The sequence below is a fragment of the Strongylocentrotus purpuratus genome, unplaced genomic scaffold, assembly GCF_000002235.5.
Source record: "Strongylocentrotus purpuratus isolate Spur 01 unplaced genomic scaffold, Spur_5.0 spur5_scaffold_6, whole genome shotgun sequence".
NCBI classification, from domain to species: Eukaryota; Metazoa; Echinodermata; class Echinoidea; order Camarodonta; family Strongylocentrotidae; genus Strongylocentrotus; species Strongylocentrotus purpuratus.
In genome coordinates this window covers 21864935-21890558 of record NW_022145612.1, presented here as the reverse complement: position 1 = coordinate 21890558, position 25624 = coordinate 21864935, and the positions used below count along the sequence as shown (strand labels likewise).

Genomic DNA, 25624 nt, shown 5'->3' with positions numbered 1-25624 from the left:
CCCATTCCTTATACAGTTGTTCTCTGTTAAATACACATATTTCTACTTCCATCTAACATTTTTTTCTTTAAACACATCTCCTCAGGACTATTCTGATACACGTCTGAAGCTGTCCAACGAGATGCTGCAGGGTATTAAACTCTTGAAGTTGTATGGCTGGGAGGAGCTCTACTGTAGTGCCATCGAGGCAGTGAGGACCAATGAACTCTGGGCCATGTTTAAGATCAATGGCAATATTGTCGCCACAAGTGAGACTTCTTGCTCTTTATGATATCTTAATACCCTGTTTAAAATTTTTTTTTGAAATGATGATTCTTCCAAAATGAACAATACGCCTTTTTCATGCCCATGAATATAATTGTTTTGATCAAGTTAAATATATTCACAGAAGGCAAGCAAAATTATGTATAATATAACCACATAGAATGCAATAGAATGTGCAAAGTTTTATATTTAATAGTTCTTTGATTCTCGGGATATTCATATAAATGAGTCATTTCAAGCACCTATTCATTTGGAATGATTTCCCATGTGACGGCTGTTTATTACTATAGATTTCCAGATTTCATGCATGGCCTTGGAAATGGAAATAGAAATACTGCCCCTAGGTTCTGTCATTGATGTAAACAAAATTATTTTGAAATATGCATTTTATCTCTGTATTATTCCCCATTCAGTCTTTATCACATCTACTGGACCCATCCTTGTTACCCTTGTGGTGAGTAGCATGCCAGGCTTTTCTTGTTCTCATACTATTTTTACCAAGTTCATGGTTTTTTATTTATATATAGGCATAATGTGTATAATGAGTCTTGGCAGACTTGATAAATAGAATAAACTGAAAGGCACATTTCCCCTGATTACGATATACAAATATACACTGCCTTGAGAGGTTCTGGTTAAAACTATGCGCAAGAGGTGACTCCAATAGTACTATTTGCTGAGAGGCGCAGCCCCGAAGCAAATGGTACTTTTGGAGTCACCGAGGCCCATAGTTTAACCAGTACCTCGAATAGAAGGCATGGTATTTGTTTTATATCCTGCATCAAAAAATTATTTTAAAAAAAAACAAACAAAACAAAACATTTTTGGAAAAAAAAATTTAGAACAAAAAAAATGTCAATTTTTATCTAAAAAGATTTAAAATATTTTGTTTTCATTAAATTAAGATTTGAAAAAAAAAAATTGATTCAATTAAAAAAAAAAAAAAATCACATTTTTTTTCAACTCCCAAATAGTAAACCAAAATAGTACTCTCATATAGTACTTTCTAAAAATAGGTCAAATATGTTTGGTCATGTGACGAGCTCTCAACCAATCAAAAGCCAACAAATTTTTGATGCAGAATATAATAGGACCTATATCTAGGACATATGTCTATCTATAGGGCCTATGTCTCATGTAAGGCTTTTGTTACTTCTTGTGAATCAACATTTTATGAAATAGTAATCTACAAATGGAGGGAATTAAAATATTCAGGGTTACTGCATTTTCATAATTTCATGAATGCCCAAGTCTAGACATAGTACAGAAATTGATGTTGTTGACTCAGAGAGCTCAAGTTAATAATCACCATCACGTTAAAAGCATGATTGTTATGGCAGCTAGACTTCAACTATTGACTTTTGTTGTAAGGAAGACTAGTTTTAAAAATGAGAATGGACATCATTTTAGTTTTGATATGAGGTAATGAGTCAGTGTTTTAGTGCTTATAAATGTCAATGAAACCATAGCATGATTTGTGAAAACGCAATCTGAAAATTCTCCTTGCAGTCGTTTGGAACCTACACTCTCTTCACCGGAAAACCACTCCTTCCTGACGTGGCCTTTGCCTCTCTCTCTTTCTTCAACCAACTGACCATACCACTGTTCTTGTTGCCCATGACCCTGGCCGTCATGGTCAATGCGGTGGTCAGTTCCAACCGTCTACTCAACTTCTTCCTGGCGCCCGAGGTGGAGACCGCTGGCACTACTGATTCGCTGAGGGAGGAGGATACCACCGATGGGGGTGAAGAGAACGGCCAGGTAATCTTTTTTTTTTCAGTGACTCTGTAGATTCATGTAAAACCAGGAAATGTTATGTGCATGAAATGTTTGCTAATTTCGTGAGTGGTTCAGATTTGTGGAATTTTAACCACGATTGAGACCATATTTAAAAAAATTGTGATTTATGAAAGTTTCTTGCTGTGCAACTTGAAGTCCTTTACAATTTAAGAAAGGTTTATGTTGCGAAGTTTGTGGTTTTTTAGTACAAGGCAACAACAAGTTGTATACAACTGAATCTCTAATATGCCTCCCCCTGTATGTATGCTCCTGTAACCTTTAGCATCTGACCTCACGAACCTCTCTTTTCATGCTCGTACATGCTTGAGCCCAGGTTGGTTGCTCTGGTTGAATTTTCTTTAAGTTATAACAGTAAAAATATATATATATATATATTTTGTGGAAATCTTAACACTTTTATGTCCCTGTGATCTTTCACCTTTGCCTTTTACTATACACCCAAACTCTAATGAGTTCATCCTTCCTTGGTCATACATACTTCATCCAAGTTTTGTTTGAATTGCTGAAATGCTTTTCATGTTAGAGTGGTAGTGTGATATTTTCTTGCCTTCTTTTCATAGTGTAACACGCAGAAACTGGTAGAAAAGACTCATCACACCATTCTTTGTGTTGCGGTTCGTTTTATTTCAGGTGCAAGATAAAAGCCTGAACAAATAAACAAAGTTAAAACAATTAAATAGAAATGAGGACATGTTTGAAAAACACACATAATAGCGATAAACATAATATTCGTTAATGACTCCAAGATACGAATTCCAACAATATGACGTCAAGCCGACTCATGATAATAAATGATAAACATGTTGTTTATATTCCATTCATTAAAACTTAATCAATATTGCATGAAAATAACAAGTATCTAATCACAAATAAAGTTCTTCCATCGCAATGGATAACTCTCCCAACAAATAAATGAATACAACCATCAAGTGAACTTTGTCAAAAAATCAAACTTAATTCCCAATTAAAACTACATTGAATTAGTGGTTTATACATTGAATATGATAACCCACTCACCCTGGCAATCTGGCCTAGAGGACTGTTTCCTCTCATTGTACCCGCTTCTTACATCTTGATTGTCAATACCTAAAGGAATAATAATTAATACAAATCATCGTGAATTATACTCTACAACAGAAAACTGAAGAAGATTCAGACTATATCCGAAACCTGTTAACTCTTAAAACATTACTTTTGATTACAACGGTCTTGCAAAATACGATTATCCAGAGTTAATCTCAACAACACATTATATATAAACTAAAACTCCTAAAGATTTCAAGTAATATAACAGATTACATAGTAATATTCAAATCATCTCAAATTACTATTACCAAATCTTAATCTAGTGCTAACTCACTAACAAAATCAACCTCCTGATGATTAAACAGATATATGCCCCACCTTACAGAATGCCTATTAATTCAGCACAAACTATATCGTTCAGAACGATACCAAGTCCAATGTTATTAACTAACATCAGAATACATCTACAAAAATACTAATTATCTCAATAATTATCCAACTTAACAAAAAAATAATCTTCTTACCTAATGTACAGTAACACCAAAAGCTTGCAGAGTCGACCTCCCTGCCTGCCCCATGGATGGGGGTGCAGTACAGAAGTGAATCTGACAAATATACCTCTGCCTTCTTTTATAACAGTAACATTCCCCCAGTGATCTAGCTACCACAAGTAACCTGTTCTGGGAAAGGGTCTTGTTATTGGGAGGGAGACAGGAAGTCTTTTGTTTTGGGGGTTCTTATCTGATGTTTACAATTCGGGGTTTGTTTGGCTATAAAGTTATTACAAGTGTTCTGGAAGGGGGGGGGGTCGAGTTACTAACATTTGACCAAGTGACCGTACATCCTAAACTCTCTCATAGCTGTGGAATGTCATGTTTTGGCCAAATTCATAGCTTCTACTCAGAATATGTGTGAGTCATACTTCTTTGAAGTACAAAGTTTGTAAACATATACACTTCTTAGTTTCTTGTTCTTCGCTTCCTGAGGAGATATTGATTAGAAATAGATAGATATTTTTCACTATAAAACAGTTCAATTCTGACCTGTTACAATAGGTTCCTGCTATCGGTTTCCGTCAGCCTTCTACCAGCGAGAAAGCATCGCTGTTGCAGAATGAGGATACCTCTCACAAATATGGATATGGCTCGGTGGATCGCCTGTCGAGGTCAGAGGCTTCACCCAGTCCAATCCCTGATGACATAGCTGTCAAGGTGAGAGGGAACTTATAGAGTGTGCACAAATAATTTGTTGTCAAGGAGTTGTAGATAAAGTCACTTCCACTTCCAACCAGTTGTATTCCAGTCTTGTCAAAGCTTGGTCTTCATGCAGTTATGAACAATTTAGTTCATTTATTGCAATCCAGTTCATTTATTGAAATACAGAAGAAAGTTGAGGTGCTCCAAAATACATTCCTGCAATAGTTTCTCCAGGCTTTATTTTAATCAAAGACACAGGATTATGTTTAGCGGTGCAGTCAAGTTTTGTCCTTGTTCAATTGGTTGTCTTGATGTTTGAGTAATTGAAACATATACCGGTAGTGATAAAAACCTATCGGCTATGTTTAAATTAAAATTACACTTGCCGCCATTTTTAAGATTTCCCTCTATTGTACAGCTTAAGCAACAAGAAAATATGAAATTACACATACATATTATGTACATGCAGACTAATTTATCTGCTTGTTATAGTAATTATGCCAATTATGAGGATAACTGGATTTTGTTTGTTGTATTGACAGCTTGTGAATGCCAGTTTTACATGGGATGCAGACAGTAACCTTCCTATCATATCCAGAGCTAATGTGGAGATTCCAAGAGGTGAGTGTTTCTTCTTCAAGATAATCTGCCTTCTTCAATACTGAAGATTCTTGCAGATGCCGTATACTCAACCTGGTTGGGGTATGCAGGTGGATCATTACACCGGGGTTTCCCCCTACTCTTATATGAATAGTGCAATGGGTTCTTAACATGCAAAGGTGGTGACTCTCCTGTACACGGGGCCTCCATTTAATGTCCTATCCGAGGGACAGAGTGTTTTATACTTGACGTAACCTGCATCTATGAACAAGGGAAGGGGCACGTTAACACACAACGCAGGCTTCAGTCGTCTGCCTGGGTGGGAGTCGAACCCGGGATCTTTGGTTCGACAGGCAGACGCTTTACCGACTGAGCCAACTCGCCTCCTTGGAGTTTGTTTAGTATCAACAGGGCTTTATTTGTGTTGAAGTATATCAATTAACGCCCTCCTGGCTCCAAGCAGATGAATGGTTCATTGCAGCAAATAACATTCTAGCCATACAAAAAATATACAGATTAATATGGTTCAGCTCCTTAGAGTAATGAAAGACATAGCTACATGTAGCATATTGTTTGACTTTATGAGTTTGAAATTCCATCGGTTAAGTGAATTTATGAACGTAGTCAACACGTTTGTTTGAGTAGGCTTTTTATAATCATTCATTTTTGGGAAACTGTGGTATACAGCACTGGTTTCTTTTGTTGAACCATATCTCTATTGCCCAGGTATAGAAAAGAGAAAATTTTACAGTTGCTGGAACATAGGAGAAAATTCACTTTGTCATAAATATCTTAAAGCAAGGTCTATTTCCTTTTTTTTTTTCCCTGAAAAAAATAGATAGATGTAGTGCCGGAAAACATTTATCAATGCAGTTATACTGCAAATTTTCAAAGCTAAAATGATGTAATAAATGATATAAAATATTGCGTCCCCCAACTCGTTTTTTGTTACAGATGTTATTGAATAAATTGGGCAGATATTGTATAAGAAGGCCTCTGTTTTACTTTAGTTGATGCTGGCACATTTGAATATTGTGCTTTGTGTGTATTATTATGCACTTTATGTGTTCTGATATGTTTTTTTTTCTTCAGGTAAACTAACAATGATAGTTGGCCAGGTAGGAAGTGGAAAGTCATCGATTATCTCAGCTATTCTTGGAGAGATGACTACGATGAGTGGAAGTGTTTTGTTCAACAGGTTTGTTATTTTATCCAATCTACTTGTACAGATGTTACTACTACCATTTTGGGGGAGATAACAACACTGCTTTTGATATCACTTCTGGTTCATAATAAACATTTCAGTTTCTTTATGTGCTGTACAAACGAAACCAGAGACATGATACATATTACATAGTACTAAATGTAAAATTATTCAAATTAAGGGTACAATTTAAGATACTATCACATTACATAAAGGAAAAGTTTTTAAAAGATTAAAATATTAAACCGATATGATACTGATATGATCATAACTAAGTGAGGCTGAAAAGGTGGTTTTTAAGTAGAGATTAAAAAAGTAGAAAATTAAGTATTTGGTTTTACATTTGCATGGGAGGGGAAAAGCAAACTTAGTTACTTTAACTCTAGTCTCTCCACCCAGTATAACAAATTGGGATGTACAGAAAGACCATTACACAGAGGTATCTCCCCACACTTTTACTAATAAAGTGCAGTGGATTCTTGATTTACAAAGGACGTGACTAGTCCAAACGGAGCCTCCATTTTACATCCTGTCTGAGGGATGAAATGTTTCCGCTGTAACCTAGCCTGCGTCTATGAACAGGGGAGACGCACGTTAATCCACAATAAAGGCTTTAGTCATCCGCCTTGGTTAGATTTGAACCCATGGTCTTTGGCTCAACAGGCAGATCTATGCTTTACCAGCTGAACCAACTTTACTCCTCGATGATCTATGAATGTGAATATCTTTTTTACTCCAATTCCTCCATATTTTTAATAGCAAGAGTAGCATTGCATATGCTGCCCAGAAAGCCTGGCTGCTCAATGCATCCCTCAAGGACAACATCATCTTCAACAATGAGCTTGACCAGAGACGATACCGCAAGGTGCTCCGGTCCTGCGCCCTGGAGCCAGACATTGAGATCCTTCCTGGAGGGGATCAGACAGAGATCGGTGAGAAGGGCATCAACCTCAGCGGAGGTCAGAAGCAGAGGGTTAGCGTCGGAAGGGCAATGTACTCCAACAGGGATATTATCATCCTGGTAAGAAAGGGGGCACAGAACCCCCCCCCCCTACCCCCTCTGTCATCCCTTTAAGAAATACATTAAGGGCGTTTAAGACCTTTTATTGATTAAAGCTAAAGACCAGTTATGGTCATGCGATTGCATTGTGAAAGAAACATTGTGAAATCAATCAGAAAAGGTTGATCATCTAGCAAGGTTCTGGAATCATCAAAATGATAAGAAATTTGGCCAAGTCTTCATAAAGTTAGAATCACTGTACACAGAAAGATGTATATGGGACTACACATGCGACTCTCATGTATTAAAGCTTTCTTACCAAGGACGGTTCTTGTCAACCTAGGGATATATCTTTGAATATTATAGTCAAATTTAAACCAAGATTCTTTTTAATTTATTCTCTTTCATTTGGTTATCATGATGAATATCCAGCAAGAGTCCTGGGCCCGTATTCAATTCAATACTTAAGTACAAAATTTAAGCTTTTTACTTAGTATTTGGCTTACATAAAATACTTAGCCAATTTTGGTATTCAATTCACACTTTTGTGTAAGTATTTTACTTTCAATCTAAGCCAACTGCATACCAGACTTAAGCCAATTATTTGGTGGCCGTGATTGGCAGGCATATGGTTTTCTTACGCAGTATTGTATCCCGCGCACAATTATATCAGCGCGCATTTATTGCAATGCATCAATTGCGCATTACTTTTGATTGACCGTGTGACGTCACAATGCTTATCAGTAAGTATTTTACTTAAATTTTGTCTTACGTAAGTATAAGTCTAAAATGCGATTTGAATACGAGATAAGTCAATTACTTAACTTAGTCATTTACTTAGTAAATTTCTTACTTATGCTAAGTATTGAATTGAATACCGGCCCTGGGCCCCGTCTTATAAAGAGTTGATATTAATTGCAACTTATTTGTGATTGATATCAATCACAACTATGTACATAAGAGATAGGGGACTGCAAACTTGTGTGATTAATCGTAGGACTTGCGATTGATCCAGATCAATCGCAACTCTTTATAGGACGGGGCCCAGGTATTAGGTATGGTCCTGTTTAAACTATTCAAGATCTAGCATTGCATGAATCGGTCTATATTGACAATATGAATATGAATAAATGATAGAAGAAGCTCCTCTAATGACATCTAGATAAACAATTGTATATAGTAAATACATGTATATATAAGTAATTGGGTATCATTATTTACAAGAGTCATTAGCTTATATCAACAAATACTTGAAAATGTACTCTCCTTAGAGCTGTTGTTGGTGAAGCTGATTTGAGTTTTGGGCTCAGGCTCCTCTATAGAACTGTCACAGGTAAAGCACTCTGTTGTGTTCTATCTTTATTAAACCCAGGACGACCCACTGTCTGCCCTGGATGTTCATGTTGGAAAGACACTGTTTGAAGAAGGAATCATGAAGCTGTTGATTAAGAACAACCAGACTGTTATCCTGGTAACCCATCAGTTACAGTACCTCTCGGAGGCTGATAAGGTAGACCGATCAAGTTATCTCATGGTTTCTATTCATATCATTGATATGACATAAAAATATGCGGCGATGTTTATCGTATCTCTTAATTTTGTATAGATTCTATGTTATGATTTTAAGAGAATACAGAATTGGCTGCTTGAGATTATTGTTTATCATGATTTCTATTAATCCTTTTACTAACAAGATATTCCATATGCTGATAGTATGACCAATAATACAAGGTCTAACCATCTTGAGATGACCACTTCTGTCTCATGATTTCAATGCTGCCATGAAACATGAAATCTGTCATTTCTTTAATACAACTATTGTGAAATTGTGAAGAATTGTCCAACTTATGTGATTATGCCGATTCGGGAGGAGCTTTCTAGTGCCAAACTCTTTCTTTCACACTGAGCAGACAAAGAGCCCTCTTGTTAATAATGATTTCACTCCCAATATTGGGTTCCATCATAACAGATCCTAGTGATGCAGGATGGTCGCATTAAGCACCAGGGTACTATGGATGAGATAGCCGAAGCCGATCCTACGCTCTACAGCAGCTGGACAGAGGCCGTCAACGAGGTCTCGGAGGCAGAGGTGGACCCGTCCGGCAATGAATCGGAATCAGAGACAGAGCGCATCAAGCTCAAGAGACAGATCTCCAGGCAGAAGACCGTAGAGGAAGAGGAAAAGAAGAAAGCCGGTGAGTCATTTCTACCTATTGATATTTTAGAACAACTTGTAGAAACTTTTTCAAGACTACACCAACAGTCCTTTTCAGGACTACTCACCCTCAGAAAGATTACCGAGAGTCCTTTTCAGGACTCCTCAATCCTCCCACTCTCTCACATGGTGCACCCGCAAGCCTACTGTATAACTTGTAGGTTAGGTCAAGTGCTGTATAAACCAATATTTGTTTGCACAGATATTTTCGAGGTTGATAGGGATGCAGAAAGTCTCATGATTCTTTTGTTTTCAAGATTTATTAAACAGTTACTTTACATGTTGGTACACGCATCGCCATCCAATTTTCACACCCTGTAAAATTTGCGAAGATAACAGCTTGTCAAGGATTTGGAATTCACAGGATCAAAATGAGCTATAGCATCTATCCTAATATCAAAGGCCTTCATAAACATTGTGCTATTAATTTACATGATGTATCTTCATTTTAAAAACACATTTAACTTTTTTTAATGTACACAAGTACATTGCTATTGTCTAAATTCTGACCCGTTTTCTTTTCTTTTTAATCCTGAAGTAACATGTTGTGGGACTGATGTTTGAGATGGATGATTTAAAAAGAACAGTAATTGGTACCCCTTTGAGGTTCTTGTGAACACTATTTTTACTTGCAAAAATAAATGTTGTAATGTAGATGAATAGGGCAGGAAAATAAAACTCACAGGGGGCCTGAAGGGATTAAAGAAAGACTGATATGGTTCATTCAATATTCTAACCAAAATTGTCGTCCTTCATTCTTCCTTCGTTTTCTATCTAAACCTTGCAAACAGTGGACAATATAAGTAAGTATGCTGTCGTTGTGATTGCATCGTGATCTGAATGGAGTACTTCAAGCCTGTGGTGTTAAATGATTGTAATCCTTTGTCATCCCCCAAGTTGCTTGCTTTATAATATATTAAATGGGGGTATTTGTGAACTGCATGCCTTTTTCTAGTTATCTTCTAATTAGGAGTTGCCTTTGGTGTCTGTTGTCTACAGCTAATACAGGAGAAGTGGGTATGCGCAGGCAAGCATGAAAGCACAGTATGATTCATTTTATACTGTGCAAAAAAAATTGAGTTATGTTGCATGCCCGTGCATATACAACATTTGATTGAGTGTCACGTGATAGCTTATCAGCCTGTAGTATACTCTCCAACAAATACCCTGTTTTCTATAAATGTACACTGCCCATTCATTAAACATTAGGCTACACCAGTATGCTATGCTGATAGAGATTAAAGACCAGGGGAGTGTTTCACAAAGACTATAAAGATCGACTTAAGTTGCCAATGTTTGCTCTCACCCTTTACTGGCATTGGTCTATCAAGGGACGTACAAATCATGGTCACAAATCTACAGAAAAAAATATTCTCTAAAGATCATAATGGTGAGAGCAAACAGTGGCATGAACGGCCTGCCATAGTTAAGTCAACTTAAAGTCGATCTTAGTCTTTGTGAAACACTCCCCTGTTTTAAGATAACACTCCTATGTGAATTCTGCTCAATAATGATAGAGTCAGTCTTGAAAGTGGAAGATGCAAGATATTAAAGTCTCCTTTGTAAATTCTAGTCAATATTGAAGATCTATCTGTATCCATTTCATCATCCTTGAACTTGTAGGTAGTGAAGAGGGTAAGCTGATCGAGAAGGAAGAGATGGAGAGAGGCTCTGTGTCCTACAGGGTCTACATGTACTACCTCAGAGCCATCACCTTCCCCGTCGCCTTCATAGTCACATTCTTTATCTTGAGTCAGTCGGGCATCCGAATCGGAACCAACTTCTGGCTCTCCAATTGGTCCAACGCCAATGCCAACTTGGCACCAAATGTGAGTATGGTAGCATAGAAATACAAGATCACCACTAATCACATTGAACAGGATAACTTGGCCTCTCTTCGTAGAGGATAGAAGATGGCTCAAGTTTTGTTTAACCTGTAGAGGACTGACTGAGCACACTCATTTTCAGGTTCCATTAATCAGAAATGCATGTGGAAGGTAAATATAACCTATATCAAAAGGTTTGACATTCATGCCCAGTGCATTTAAAGATTTTTATTTTCTCAACCACTAAGGGTTACTCATCAATGCATTGCCAATATTCAAACATGTACATTCAAACCTGCCTTAGTAACCACCTGTCTATAACGTAACCACTGTAACCCTCATGTCTCTCCTCTTGATGTAACTGATTGGGATGTGCAGGTGGACCAATACCCCAGGGTATCCCCCAACACTAGGTGGTGACTCTCCTCTACACAGGACCTCTATTTAACGTCCTATCCTAGGGACTGTTCCTGTATTAACCCTTGGGGAATATAGGAATTCAGTAGTTAATGGCTTCACTTTGCTCTCTTCTCAATCCAGGCTACCGGTGATGAGGATATTACATACTGGATAGGTGGTTATGCAGGGCTCTCCTTTGGGACCATAGCTGCTCAGCTGATAGCCTCTGCTCTCCTGGTGTTCTCATCCCTCATAGCTGCTAGGAGTCTACATCTGGCTATGCTACACACCATCATTAGGGTACCCATGAGGTAAGGGATGACTTAAAGGGATCCGGTAACTTTGTCTCAGATCCTGAAACAAAATTCTGGATTTAGCTCATGCTGCAATGATAATTATAAACCTTTAGGTCAGTCAGGAACTTTTACAAGTCGATTGCCTGTCTTATTATTAAGATATTTATGATTGGAAATCGAAACCAAATTTTGCGTTTGCCAAACGGTTTTCATAACACTACAGTCTATTGGGGAAAAGAGTATGACTATGGTAAACCGGTCGCTCAAAGATTTTTTTGGAGGCACTTTTGAAGCACAATTTTGAAGCACAATTTTTTAGGGCTTCAATATTACACCATGTCATAGACACTGATAACACGTAATGCCATGCATCTCAGATTTAACATTGTTAAACAATCCCTTTAATTAGCTTTCGTGATGGTGAGGACTGATGTCGGGATAATAATATGCATGCCTTCCCTGTTGATAGGGTTTAAACTTAAACCATAATTATGATTGTTTTTTTTTTTTTTGTTGCTTAATGCATGTCCTAAAGTGAAAGTTCTTTATAAGATTGCTGAAATAGCATCTTTGTTCCACACAGCAATATCAATGCTAAAATGCATCTTTAGCTATAATCTAGAATACAATTACCAGGCTTCCAGACTTACAGACAAGTAATTTCCTCTGCTGAATGCATTATGCTTTAATTATTGTGAATTACTGTACTTGTCCTTATTTAAGAAATTGGAAGAAGTATGTAAATCTAGTCTTGTGATCATGTGATATGATTATGCGATGACCAGACATTTGCTCCAGGCTTTATTTCGTCAAAGATAAAGATACAGGGTTAGTGTGCCAATTAAAGTTTTTTAAACCTAGGTTTAGGGTTAGGCTTGGGGTTAGGGTTAAGTGTGGTGTTTGCTCCATGGTTGAAGTTCAAAATTAATTTAGTGTAAGATATTTATCGTGAGGAATTGTTGCTGGAGCATGAGTTGTTAGGATAGGGGTTAGGGTTAGCGATAAAGTGCCAAGTACAAGTATGATATTTCCAATGATCTCTTTACAGATTCTTTGACACCACACCAATCGGACGTATCATCAACCGCTTCTCCAATGATACTCAGATCGTTGACATGGTGCGTAACGACTACATTAAACCTGTTTACAAAGGATGCTTATAATAATAATAAAAATAATATGTTAAACTCCACTCCAAATGTTTATTAAGTTGAACCGAAAATGGAAATTCTTTGTGCCCAATTGATCGTGAGCCCGGCAGCCACTGTGCATCGCCAGATCGACGTTGCTCTATTTCTTATTGTTGAACGCCAAACAAGGTAGCAGCAACTCCCATCTTTTAACGTCTTTTGGTATGATGCGGCCGGGGTTTGAACTCACGGCCTCCTGGTTGTGAGGCGGACGCTCTACCGACTGAGCCAACACTTCGGTTAGAGACTTCTTAATAACAAGTCATACTCGCATAGCAGCTAATACTATGTTTATAAGTGCTTTAACATGTGACATGTATGTGTGATTTACTGTTACTGTTTTTATTCAAAGAATCTTTCATTTTCGCTTGGGAAATAATCTGGTCATTTTTCACAAAATCTTATTAAAAAAAGAAAGAAATAAGGAACTAATGGATTTGTGAAATTAAATCAATAAAGCACAAATTGGCAACTCTGTGGTGTATCTTGTGAGGTCCTCTCCCATTTACTCTGTAATTAAACCAACAAAAAATTGTCTTTTCTCTAAAAAAGAATATTTTATCATACATACTCAAAGATGAAATCACAGCATATATATTTTTGCACAACACATGTGTGAATTATAATCATTTGTCAGCAAATAAGAAAATTGCAATATATTAAATTTTCTGTACATAGCGAATGGAAGAGGACCTCGCAAGATGTGTCACAGCTTTGCCAATTTGCGTTTGATTGAATACAACTTCAAACATGCATAACTTTCTTATTTTTATGCCTCCGTTACGAAGTAGCCGGAGGCATTATGTTTTCGGGTTGTCCGTCCGTCCGTCCGTCTGTACGTACGAACGTACGTCCCGTTCTCGTGATCGCGTTATCTGAAGAACCGATTGATGGATTCCTGCCAAACTTTGGTCATGTATGTATCTTGCAGAGTCAAAGAACTGATTAGATTTTGGGGTCATGAGGTTAAAGGTCAAAGGTCACAGGGCTCATTATGTATGCAAAAACAGCTCGTGATCGCGTTATCTCAAGAACCGAGTGATGGATTGCTGTCAAACTTAGGTCATGTATGTTACTTGCAGAACCGATGAAGTGATTAGATTTTGGGGTCACGAGGTCAAAGGTCAAAGGCCACAGCGCACATTATGTATGCAAAAACAGCTCGTGATTGCGTTATCTCAAGAACCGATTGATCGATTGCTGCTAAACTTAGGTCATGTATGTTACTTGCAGAGCAGATGTACTGATTAGATTTTGGGGTCACGAGGTCAAAGGTAAAAGGCCACAACGCACATTATGTATGCAAAAACAGCTCGTGATCGTGTTCTTAAGAACCGATTGATGGATTCCTGCCAAAATTAGGTCATGTATGTTACTTGCAGAGCCAATAAACTGAGTAGATTCTTGGTTCATAAGGTCATGGGCTCATTATGTATGCAGAAATAGCTTGTGAACACATTCTCATTAGAACTGACAGATGGATTACTATTTAACTCAGGACATCTTGCAGAACCAATGAACTGAGTAGATTTTAGGGTCATGAGGTCAAAGATCAAAGGGTCATATATGTATATGAGAAATTGCTTGTAATCACGATATTATGAGAACCTGTTAATGGATTACAATTGAACTTGAATTCGAAAAATGTGTTCTGTTTTGGTTTGTAAAATTGCTCTATGACGGAGGCATCATTTTCGACTGCGTGCAGTCAAATTCCATCTAGTTTATAGGATGTTGCTCAAACTTTCACTGCTCTGTTTTTCCTGTTATTAAATATCAGGGTGAACTTCCCCTTTAACATTCCAGATGGCAGATATCATTATCAAACTAAATGTATTTGATTGCATTATTATACTTACAGAAACTGATCAACACTTTGAACGGCCTGCTCGGTAGTATGATGAACTGCTTGTCAGCCATCGTAGTCAATGCTATAGTGACACCAATCTTCTTAGCAGTGGTATTTCCCGTCGCCGTAGCGTACTACTTTCTTCAAAGGTTCTTCATCACCACTTCTAGGTAAGAAACACCTACTCGTCCTTTCGGTCAAGTCACCTTTATTTAAAATCTATGCATGAAACCTGAAATGATAATGTCTACTGCATTTCTTCAAAAGATTTTTATGGACAATATACAATTTTGGGTAAATTTTAAGCCGTTTTATCAAGTGCCAAGGATCTGCATTATATTACATGGTTAAATCTGTCATTTTGACCCTTGCATTTTAATACCAAGAATGCCTTGATATTCAGCACTTGACTCTTCAGGGAACAATGTTTTCCAAAGACATTACTGAATCAGCATGGCCTCCTTGAATGGGCATAAACTAATTATGATTCTCCTTTACTTTGACATTCTTGATACCAATTATGATTTATAGAAAATGAACTTGTACATGTATGAAAAGATGTGGTTCCATGTTACAGCAAGAAATACCCAGTTCTATGGGGAAATAGCAATTTTGCATTTAATTTTGCATTTATGAGACAGAAAATGGATTCATTCTGCATATGTGTAATGTATTGCATCTTACATCAAATGTAATACAATAAAGTCACCAAAAGATGGCACTGTACTAACGGTATATACAAAATTTATAGAAATGAAGAAATATCATTATCGCTATATAACTATATACTTTTTATAACAGGGAACTTCAACGTCTGGACAGTGTATCAAAATCACCAGTGTTTGCCTATTTCTCTGAGACACTTGGTGGACTAGCGACCATCAGAGCATACAAGTAAGTCAATTCAATTTTCTTTAAGATCTTCTGCATGTTTCAAGAACATAATGTAATAATTCAATTTTTAAATGCATATATATGTATGATATAATGGGATAGCATGATGAAAACATACCTGATGAAACTGAACCCTGGTGAGAATAAATGCTTCCATTTTACCTTATACAGTTCGCAGAAGACGTTCTATCGCACAATAATGGAGCGCATAAACGTCAACAACACAGCTTATCTGTACCTACAGACTTCCAACAGATGGTTAGCAGCAAGGCTGGTAAGAACTTTAAAATAATTTCTCTGTTAAAATTAAGCTTATAAAGAGGGTGTTGGGAAGAACTATGTTCAATAAATTGCACACAACTTGCTCAAGATAGCATGTTAATTTCTAGTTTTTTGCATGCATGTCTGTTAACAAAGTTCTTCAAATCCTGCTATAGTATAGCCAGTTGAGCGATTGAAATTTGCTCTTTGATCTTTTTTTCTTCATAAAGGTCTCTTTTACAGCATCAACATTTATGATACATCAATTGACCACAGTACAATTTTAATACTGAGGGAGGTATACCCTGTTTAGATAAAACAAATAAAAATGAATAAAAGATAGAAAAAAAATCAGTCACTTTTTAAAGAATATCAATATGATTTCAAGATGAATATTAATGATGAATCTGCGAATTTGGTGCCCTGGCAGGACTTCATCGGTGCTCTTGTGGTTCTGCTAGCAGGATTAACAACAACCATCAGCGCAGTGAAGGGAAGTGTTGCTGCCAGTGAGGTCGGCTTGGCCATCAGTTATGCACTTCAGGTACGTAGAAGCAAACTATCTGTGTCATAAAGTGTCACAACGAATGAATAATGAGATGTTGCATGTAGGACAGTTATTTGTAATTGCTGACTTTGTACTTTATTTTTGTGAGAATGGATGATAACAAATATGATTTCATGCAATTCAGTAATTCTATTGATAAACAGTGAATACATGTGATAAAAGTGTCATACTTTAAATCTTAGTTGATTGATAGATAGCTTGATTGATTGATTAATTGATGATTGATTGATTTACTAACACTGATAAATTGTAGGCCCCTGTCATATTCACAAGAATATGTAATACGGACATGCCAAACAGTATTGAAATTAAAAGATATGGTTAAAATGAAATATAAAATAGTAGCTGGTAAGTGGAACTAGAATATATATATGTTTGTAGCACCTATGCTATTGTGATAATGGTAATCATTGAGTTATATATCAACTAAAAACAACATATTTGCCTTGTAATAACTGATCGATAGTCAGAAGAAAGGAAAGAGACTTTAACAAAAAATATTAGTAATGTAATGGTGTTTGTGTACTAAATTATAAACTTTTCTATGTGATCCTCTCCTTGAATACCAAAGGTGTCTGGATATTTTAAACTTCTCTATGTTATTCTTCTCCTTGGATACCAAAGGTGTCTGGGTATCTAAACTGGGTGGTACGTAGTGCAGCAGATACGGAGATGCAGATGAATGCTGTAGAACGTGTCAAGTACTACAGCTCTCTCAAAAGGGAACAATATGAGGGTATGTTAACACCCCTCAATCCTTCTCTGTTTTTGTAACCCTCTAACTTGTACAGTATGACCGGCTGTCTCTCTGTATGCTTCTCAAAAGCCATGCTCTCTATCACTTATTTTTTCTCCAGTCATTGTCTTTATTGATATATTTGTCATTGTGTAATCTTGTCCTCTCTCTTTTACTTTTTATCTGCCCCTGTGCCTGTCTATCTATTGGAGGTACTCAGGAATGATGCTGATGTAAAATGCAGTTTCAATTCATTCAGGAACATAATTTAGTGGGTTTTTTTTTTCTTTTTTTTTTTGGGGGGGGGGGTGGCAAGGGATGGGGCTCATGTAAAATGAATGAATCAGGAATACTTCAAGAAGACTTTAGCATAGAAAACAAAAAATAATGTACGTATTTCATTTAATTTGACTAGATTGTTTATTTTTTTAAATCATGTTTAGTGAATAATGTTAAAGGGAGACAGGAAGGCATTAATCAAGGTACATGTACATGTATGAGCAGTAGATTTTCGGGAAAGAATGTGGGTTCAATCAAGATTATAATATACAAGAACAATTTTACAATGAATGTAAACCCGGTATGGGGAATTTGTAAGCCCTCAAAAAAATTATTTTAAAATTTAATCTGTAGTAGCAAGATAGGTTTATGAAAGTATGCTCAAAATTTCAGATCAAAAGACGCTGTGGTTTTCTCTCTATGAGTGAAAAATTGAAGCCCTCATTTTGTACGCAAAAAATGGGTGAATAAAACACTGCCAGTTGCAAAATTGAAATTCGAAAAGAAAACTGACTGCAATTTTGCTAATAATGAATATTTTGCTACCATACTTTTGGAAAATTTTCAATCATAAATGTCACAACATTTTGGCCCTTTTTTTTACAAGTTTTGAAATTGTCACCATGCAAATTCCTGCTACGCCCATTAAGAGGAATTAAAAGAGAAATTCAATTCCAAATGAAACCATTTTGCTGTTTAATGTTTGGTTCCATCTTAAAATTCCTTGAACCATTCACTTTTCAGCCAGAATAAGAAATATATGCACATTATTTATTCACACTCCTAGGTTTGGAGCCACCCCTGAATTGGCCCCAGAGAGGTCAGATCTCAATCGACAATGTGAGTGTGAGATACGCAGCAGATCTAGACCCAGTCTTACAGGAGGTCTCGGTCAACGTCAGGGCCGGAGAAAAGGTAAGTTCATGTTTAGAGAATTAATACCGTGGTATCAAATTTTGAAATGATGATGGGAAATATGCGTTCAAAGTTTAAATGATGTTAAAAATTAATTGCAATTTACAATCAACCGATTTATAAGAGGATTCTTAAAGAAAAGCTGTCATCGCCAAATAGTTATTATGATACAAGACAAGTGTTAGGAGAGGCATGAGACCTACTTGGATTTTTGTTTTAAGATGGATTAAAAAAAAGTATAATATATTTGTAAAAAGTACATCAACAGATAAAACAAAGTCAGCAAAATTCCTAACAAATGTATCTTTTTACTAAATACAAGAATCTAGAAAGTTTGAATATTTTTTGTTTTTATTGTTCTGAATTATATCTTTATACTTTATAGGGGATTGAATTATATTTTGTTTGTATTTGTATGATGCGTGGAGTAATTATGTCATGTTCTTGCCCTTTCAGGTTGGCATATGTGGTCGTACTGGAAGTGGGAAATCATCTCTCACTCTGGCTCTCTTCAGGATCATTGATATCTTTAGAGGTACGGACACCTCCCGCTTTTCCTTTTATGTACAATTCAGGAAGTATGAACATACAGACTAGCTTCTATGGTTATTTATGCAGAAACTCTGAAAGCATCTGTGTGTAATGACGTGTTTAGGTATGATGCAGGTACACGCAGTAACTTACTATGTAGAGGCCTATTTATATATAATTTTAGAGACCTTTAATTGACACCCATGTGATCACAGTACGTTATTCTATTAATATTTGAGTACTACATTGCATTTGCCTTGTGGAACTTGACAGGAAAATAATAAAAGGTTGGTTGTCACTTAAAAGTGTCGTGGTCGAGTGGTTTAAGCACTTGTCTTGCAATTTAAAGGTCTTGGTTCAATCCTCGATACCGCACTATAAATGTCCTTTGGCAAGGCATTAATCTTCAATTGCCACACTCGAACTAGGTGAGGTAAATGAGTACCTGGCAGGAATTGATTCCTTGAAATGCTAGAGTGATGTAATGGCAGCTAGGCTAAAGCTGGGGTAATAATTAATGCGCCTCGGAATAGAATTTCTAGATAGACGGTGCTATAGAAATGCCTATAATTATTAATTATTATCATTACTTATTCCATTTTGTTTTTTCAGGTGCTTTACCACGTACAACTGATGTGTAGTACTGCATGTTTATAAACTAAGCACTAAATCTGGTTTATGTTTGTTCTTTACAGGTCGTATTTTGATTGATGGGATAGATATCGCCCCCATTCCTTTTGGATTACTGCATGTTTTAATATGAACTAAGCACTGAATCTGGTTTATTTTTGTTCGTTACAGGTCGTATTTTGATTGATGGGATAGACATCGCCACCATTCCTTTGACCACCCTTCGTCAGAGGCTTGCTATTATCCCACAGGACCCAGTACTCTTCACAGGAACCATTCGGTAAGTCACAACTTTTCATAGACTCTTGCAATTCACATTTTTTTTGTAAACATCTGAATATTTTAATTTGCTACTAGAATTTATGAAAACTCAAATGCAAAGCAGAACTTTTTGCTTATAAAATTTTAAAAAATGAATGGAAGTATTATGTTCTACATGTTATGCTTTTTAAAAATTTATTTGTGTCTCTATAGTGCATGACATTATGGTATACTTACATCGATCCACGTCAACATGTTTTGGATATGAAAGTATGGGTTTCCTTTTCAAAGATATGATTATTTTTGCATGACCATTCCAAGATAGACAATCAGCTTTGATTTAAATCATACAGCAAACTTTAATACAGCTAAGAAAATGTGAACTGTTTATGAATTCATAAATGTTCTTGTGAAACAGAGTCAAGTGTTACGTGGGCAAAAACCATATAAGGAAGAAGTTTTCTTCTCGTCCCGTCTTTAATACAAATACTGATGCTGGAATTGTCTGTCAAATTTCTATCTATGACAGACGTAACTTGGATCCGGAGGAGAAGCGTACAGATCAGGAGCTGTGGGAGGCTCTGGAGATCGCTCAGCTCAAAGATGTCGTCGGAAACCTGGAGCAAGGCCTTGGTAAGAAGATAATCATTGATTCAAAATGTACACCAGGATCCTGTTTCATAAAACTTGATATCAATAACAAGTTACAAACTACTGTTATAAGCTATTGAAATCAAGGCATCTGATTGGCTGAGAGCAAATTTGTAATAAAATTTTTGCATTTGTTATAGATATAAAGTTTTATGAAACGGGCCGCAGTTTCTTAGAATTACAGAGCATAATATGTTAGGAGGTCCTGCCAAATGCTGTTAGGTTGTACTGAACAAAAAAATGAATCGCTTTCAAGTACAGATCAGACATAGTTGTTTCATGGATACCCTTTGGCTTCTATGGAATTTTGCAATTGAGAAATATGTATGTAGTATCCTGCTCGATTTACAGACACTTGCATATTGACATCTAAGAGTCGCAACATCGTCATATTCCATGGAAGATATAAACTTGATATATGTTTCCATGGTTACCTTTGATATACAGAATCCAAGGTGACAGAAGGAGGAGAGAACTACAGCGTCGGTCAGCGTCAGCTGTTCTGTCTTGCCCGAGCTTTCTTGCGTAATTCTCAGGTCCTGATCATGGATGAGGCTACAGCATCCATTGATATGCAGACGGTGAGTGACACGATGCCATCTGGCATTTCTGGATTCATTCTTTTTTTTTATAAACTGATTCATGTGATGTCATGGTGGAAGTAGCTTGAACATCATTACTCTATCAAGCATACAAATTCACCCCCCCCCCTTTTTTTTTTCTTTTAAAGCTCTTTCACATATGCTATGGTAATTTGTAGAGTGAATAATAAAATGAATGGCAAGTTGGGATAACAAAAAGTAGCTGTGTGCAACAATGTTCTTTCACATACTGCTTAAAAGTATGGTTTAGAAAAAAAAAAGCCCATGCAGAAGGGCCGCGGTTTACTGTGGCATAAGTAAACAGTCCTTTGAATTTCCCCTAATGATAATGAAAGATAGCTATAACAAGTCATTAATTGAGTAAAGGTATAACTTAATCCTTAATTCTTTTCAGTGTACCCAAGTACCGGTATTAGATTATGCCATGAGTTGTCTTGTTATGTTTTGATTATGCCAAAATGCCTCTAGAATGAGCATCTTATGTCCAGTTTTGAATGTTAGCCATTGTTATCAATAGATGCTTACAAACATAGCGAAATTGATTTACATAATTTCATTTCATATTGTTTTCTTCTTCAATTTTTCCAGGATCAAATCTTACAGGAAGTTGTGGCGTCAGCTTTTGCAGACAAGACTGTGCTGACTATTGCAGTAAGTCCAATTTATTTAGCTTTGGATGGATTCCCCATTTGCTCATAATTTCTAATTGATTACAATATTTTGTGATCAAGATTAAATATCTTTGAATATTTAAAGTCCCATTGGGCTGCATTACTTCTAGCTACTTGCACCCTCTATATATCGCAAACAATGCCTAACCGGATCGGTGACCATTGGTCCCCCATGTTCCCATTTTTCTTATGTTAATTGAGAGCTGATTTGATGAGATAACCACCTGTCAGTGACCATGCAGGGAGGTCTGACCAAACTAGTGCAGATAAGCTTTATAAAAAAAGAAGAAGAAAAAAGAAGAAAAAAAGCAATATGTCTACATTATACAGTGTTTATTTATATGTTTTCAATGTGACATGAGTTTTGGTGATAAGTGACGAAATCAAATCAGAGCAAATCTATAATCTCCTTTCTAGCTGTACAATTGTCTCATAAGATATATTTGTTCCGTATTGACTGAAAATTGTATATTGACTCAAATATTAGAGTGCTAAAACTCTTATCTAGGTTGTTTACACTAAACATCCTACGACACGTATTCTCCCATGAAGTGCTTCTTGCAAGAGACCCAATAATAAAACCCAAAATTGAATGGAATGTCCTTTCAATCATCTACGACTGGGAGTTATCAAATGTTTGATATATGTGTTAAATTAAAAACTAATTAAAGTCTAAAGGGGAAAAGGAATCTTTTAACATTACACATGAAAGTCCATTTTGCAAGAATTTTGGCTGCTGCATTGATTGTGGTTCATGTACTTCTGTGAAAGAAAAGGCATGATTTAATCCTAACTGATATTAAACTCATGGAATGATTCTTGATTAATCTTAATCTATTCTTTTGTTTCCTCCAGCATCGGATCGCTACCATCTTGAGCTCGGACTCCATCTTGGTGCTCTCAGATGGCAAGGTCATCGAGTACGATTCTCCTGATAATCTCCTAGCCCGTGAAGACAGTGTCTTTGCTTCCCTTGTCAAAGGAAGTCAATAATGATCCACCATCTTGAAATCGGACTCCATCTTGGTACTCCCAGAGCTCAAGATCATCGACTACGATTCTTCTCATAATTTCTTGGTCAAGGGTAGTCGGTGATTTGCTTGATCCTGGTCAAATTAGTGTCTTTATTGTTGAACTGCCATCATTTGTAATTAGATCAAAAATGTCATTCACAAGCAGAAAAGAAAACACATGGAGTGTGCATGTTCATGCATTCATGTCAACAGCACACATATTACATCTACTTATATACACTTTTGTTCCATGTCATGAAGTTAAAGTGTCACATTCTCTATTTGTATTCATTAACACACAGCCAGTATACTTAAATATTATTACACCGGTCATCATTCATGCACAATGTGCACCCTCTCCATTCCCTTGGGAGTATTCCTACTATATTGTCACTCTGAGGGCATCATGGCAATTACTAACATAAAGGCTTCACTCCTGGGTATGGAGTCGCAAATATAGATTAATACCTTGACGAAGGATATTAGTGCCATGTCTTCGATCTAACCTATGACCTTTGCATTTCAACACCTACGACACCTCTCCTCTTAAATGAGTCACAGTCTACAAATAATATTTATTTAATTTAATAAATATATATGTATATGTTCATCAGCTATGACAATCATGTAATAGTTTTCAGTGTGTTGTGCACTGATACAATTTGTTTAGACTACCGGTTTTGAGATAAATATCTAATTTGGGTCTTTTATTAAAATATTAGGTTTTAATGGATTGTGTGTAGTAATCTTATATGCACTACTTCTGAAATTCATTATTCATTTTTGTACTTTTTAGCAATCTTGATCCATATTTTATAATTGTATGTGATTTTTATATATTTGATATTTTAGTATATTGACCTTGCAACTTTCAGTGAATATTCTTAATTTCCTAATAAAGGTCACAAACTGTATTTTTGCATACAAATTGAGACATGCATATAATTTGCTGTGTGATAGGTACTCAGTGTGATTTAGTTTTATATATATATATATATATATATATATATATCTATACAAACTCCTGTTTTTTTATACTAACAAATAAAATTTTTATTTTTATTTTGTATTTCTTTGAGAAAAAAAAAGATTTGATGCACCAGTATTCAACTATTTTTAAAGCAAGAAGAATACATTTCTAGAACTAATAATAACATCTCGTCATGATAATCTTTAATAGAAACGTGAACATACAATCATATTTCACATTTTATTACAAAATTTCAAATGAATTTACTAAGTATAATAGGTAGATAAGCAATCTATAATTCTGGGTATATGATTTTGTAGTTATTTTGTGTAATATGTGTATAGCACATGTCATGTAATATATGCTTTATCAACATTTCCCCCCAAGGTTGAATAAATGATTTGTTTGTCACAAGGAGCTACAGATATAGAGGCATTGAGGAATGTCCATTGTGAACTACATGCATTGCTGTACATGAACATGGTATTTGTACGGTTGAGATGCTGCAGAAAACGACATCACAACTTTATTGTGATAAATATACAACATTTATGTAGGATATTCTGATTTTGTTTACTGCCACACGTACAATGTATGTACAGGTGTACTCGGTCATTTTGAACTCATTCATGCTAATTTGAGTATTGTACAATTTATTGTATAAGTCCTTATTTTCGCGTTAAGATATTTTCTCTGATCAAGGGTTCAAGGACGAATTTGTGAGTTGTTATTCGTGTAAACCCACAACCACTACCAATTATTTACTTTTCAATAATGATCAATCTATTTCCATTGATCATGAACTTGTATCACAATCATCATGATGAAAGAACTGTATTGGGGAGAAGTAGATGAAAATAATCTATTGAAGTTTCCCATTACAATCAGTGTGGTCTCAAAATAAGCTGCATGACCCGATGACGGCTCGTGCTATAGTGCACAACATGTGATAGGGCTTACTGTAGTGATTAAGGCATGCAACATTACTTGCTGGAAATATTTTTGTGTGTTGCTAAATCAATGAGTGAATTGCACGAAAAGAATACCCACCAGGTTAAGATAACTGTAATGGAATAGAATAGATTTAAAGGATATTTTTTGATGTGGATAATTTCTTTCTTCTGCTTTTGATTAATAACTATTATGCTTGCATAAGATACAAGTGTGTAGATTTAAGTGACCTTTGATCTCATCGGTTTGCACTTAATATCATTTAACCCTTGGAAAATGTCTTTAGATTACAACTCTAGTAAATTGTTTTATAGTATACTTTTTGTTTGAGATATACAACTTTTTTTGTTGTAATTTGAGATCTATTTTCAGAAATTGTATGTATAAAATTTGGTATAGAGAATTGTATTGATTTTGTTTAGTCTGATTAATAAATATTGATAAGAATTAACAATTGTGTTGTAATGTGTCGTGATATAATAGACTTGATTGTTTTGTAGTACGTTACTTATGCCAGAAATGAGATTTTAACAGAATGGTCAGGCAAGTCACTGATGGTTTGCTTGATTTCCAGCCTTTTTGTACCCCAACCAGCTCCTTTTTATTCCCCATGTTTGTACAAATTCACTTAAGCAATACTGGTAGTCCATTGTCAGCTGCTAGGTCAGGAAAGCTGATTTGCTTCTTACTCAACTATCCACTCATTTGGGCAGAAATCAAGCATGTTTTTTCATTAAACTCTTCTCTGGCATACATCATTCATTTTTTTTATATAAAATAATTACGTTTATTACCCTCATAACTCACTCAAGGTTGCAATCTGTGC

General features: G+C 36.0%; 1 protein-coding gene and 1 long non-coding RNA gene across 4 annotated transcripts in view; one reads left to right on the top strand and one right to left on the bottom strand.

The window, feature by feature from the left end:
• LOC577854 (ATP-binding cassette sub-family C member 9) overlaps window positions 1–25249 on the top strand; it is a 41245-nt gene extending 15996 nt beyond the window's left edge. Inside the window, exons 9-33 of one of the 3 annotated variants that reach the window (XM_030972692.1) lie at window positions 86–248; window positions 678–718; window positions 1774–2025; window positions 4146–4301; window positions 4829–4907; window positions 5979–6084; window positions 6850–7111; window positions 8463–8600; window positions 9060–9285; window positions 10097–10108; window positions 10929–11134; window positions 11672–11841; window positions 12875–12944; window positions 14878–15035; window positions 15667–15759; window positions 15931–16033; window positions 16451–16564; window positions 17213–17324; window positions 18391–18518; window positions 18975–19053; window positions 19851–19959; window positions 20470–20573; window positions 21039–21172; window positions 21782–21844; window positions 22720–25249. In XM_030972692.1, the coding sequence (XP_030828552.1) occupies window positions 86–248; window positions 678–718; window positions 1774–2025; window positions 4146–4301; window positions 4829–4907; window positions 5979–6084; window positions 6850–7111; window positions 8463–8600; window positions 9060–9285; window positions 10097–10108; window positions 10929–11134; window positions 11672–11841; window positions 12875–12944; window positions 14878–15035; window positions 15667–15759; window positions 15931–16033; window positions 16451–16564; window positions 17213–17324; window positions 18391–18518; window positions 18975–19053; window positions 19851–19959; window positions 20470–20573; window positions 21039–21172; window positions 21782–21844; window positions 22720–22857 (3216 nt within the window). In that variant the 3' untranslated portion in view covers window positions 22858–25249. The other 2 variants (XM_030972693.1, XM_030972695.1) reach the window with 2 other exon arrangements.
• LOC115919289 lies at window positions 2668–3857 on the bottom strand. Its single transcript, XR_004061783.1, has 2 exons — window positions 3615–3857; window positions 2668–3150 (listed from the first exon to the last, which is right to left on the bottom strand). It is a non-coding gene; the product is annotated as an uncharacterized LOC115919289 (long non-coding RNA).
• Window positions 25250–25624: the final 375 nt, after the last annotated feature.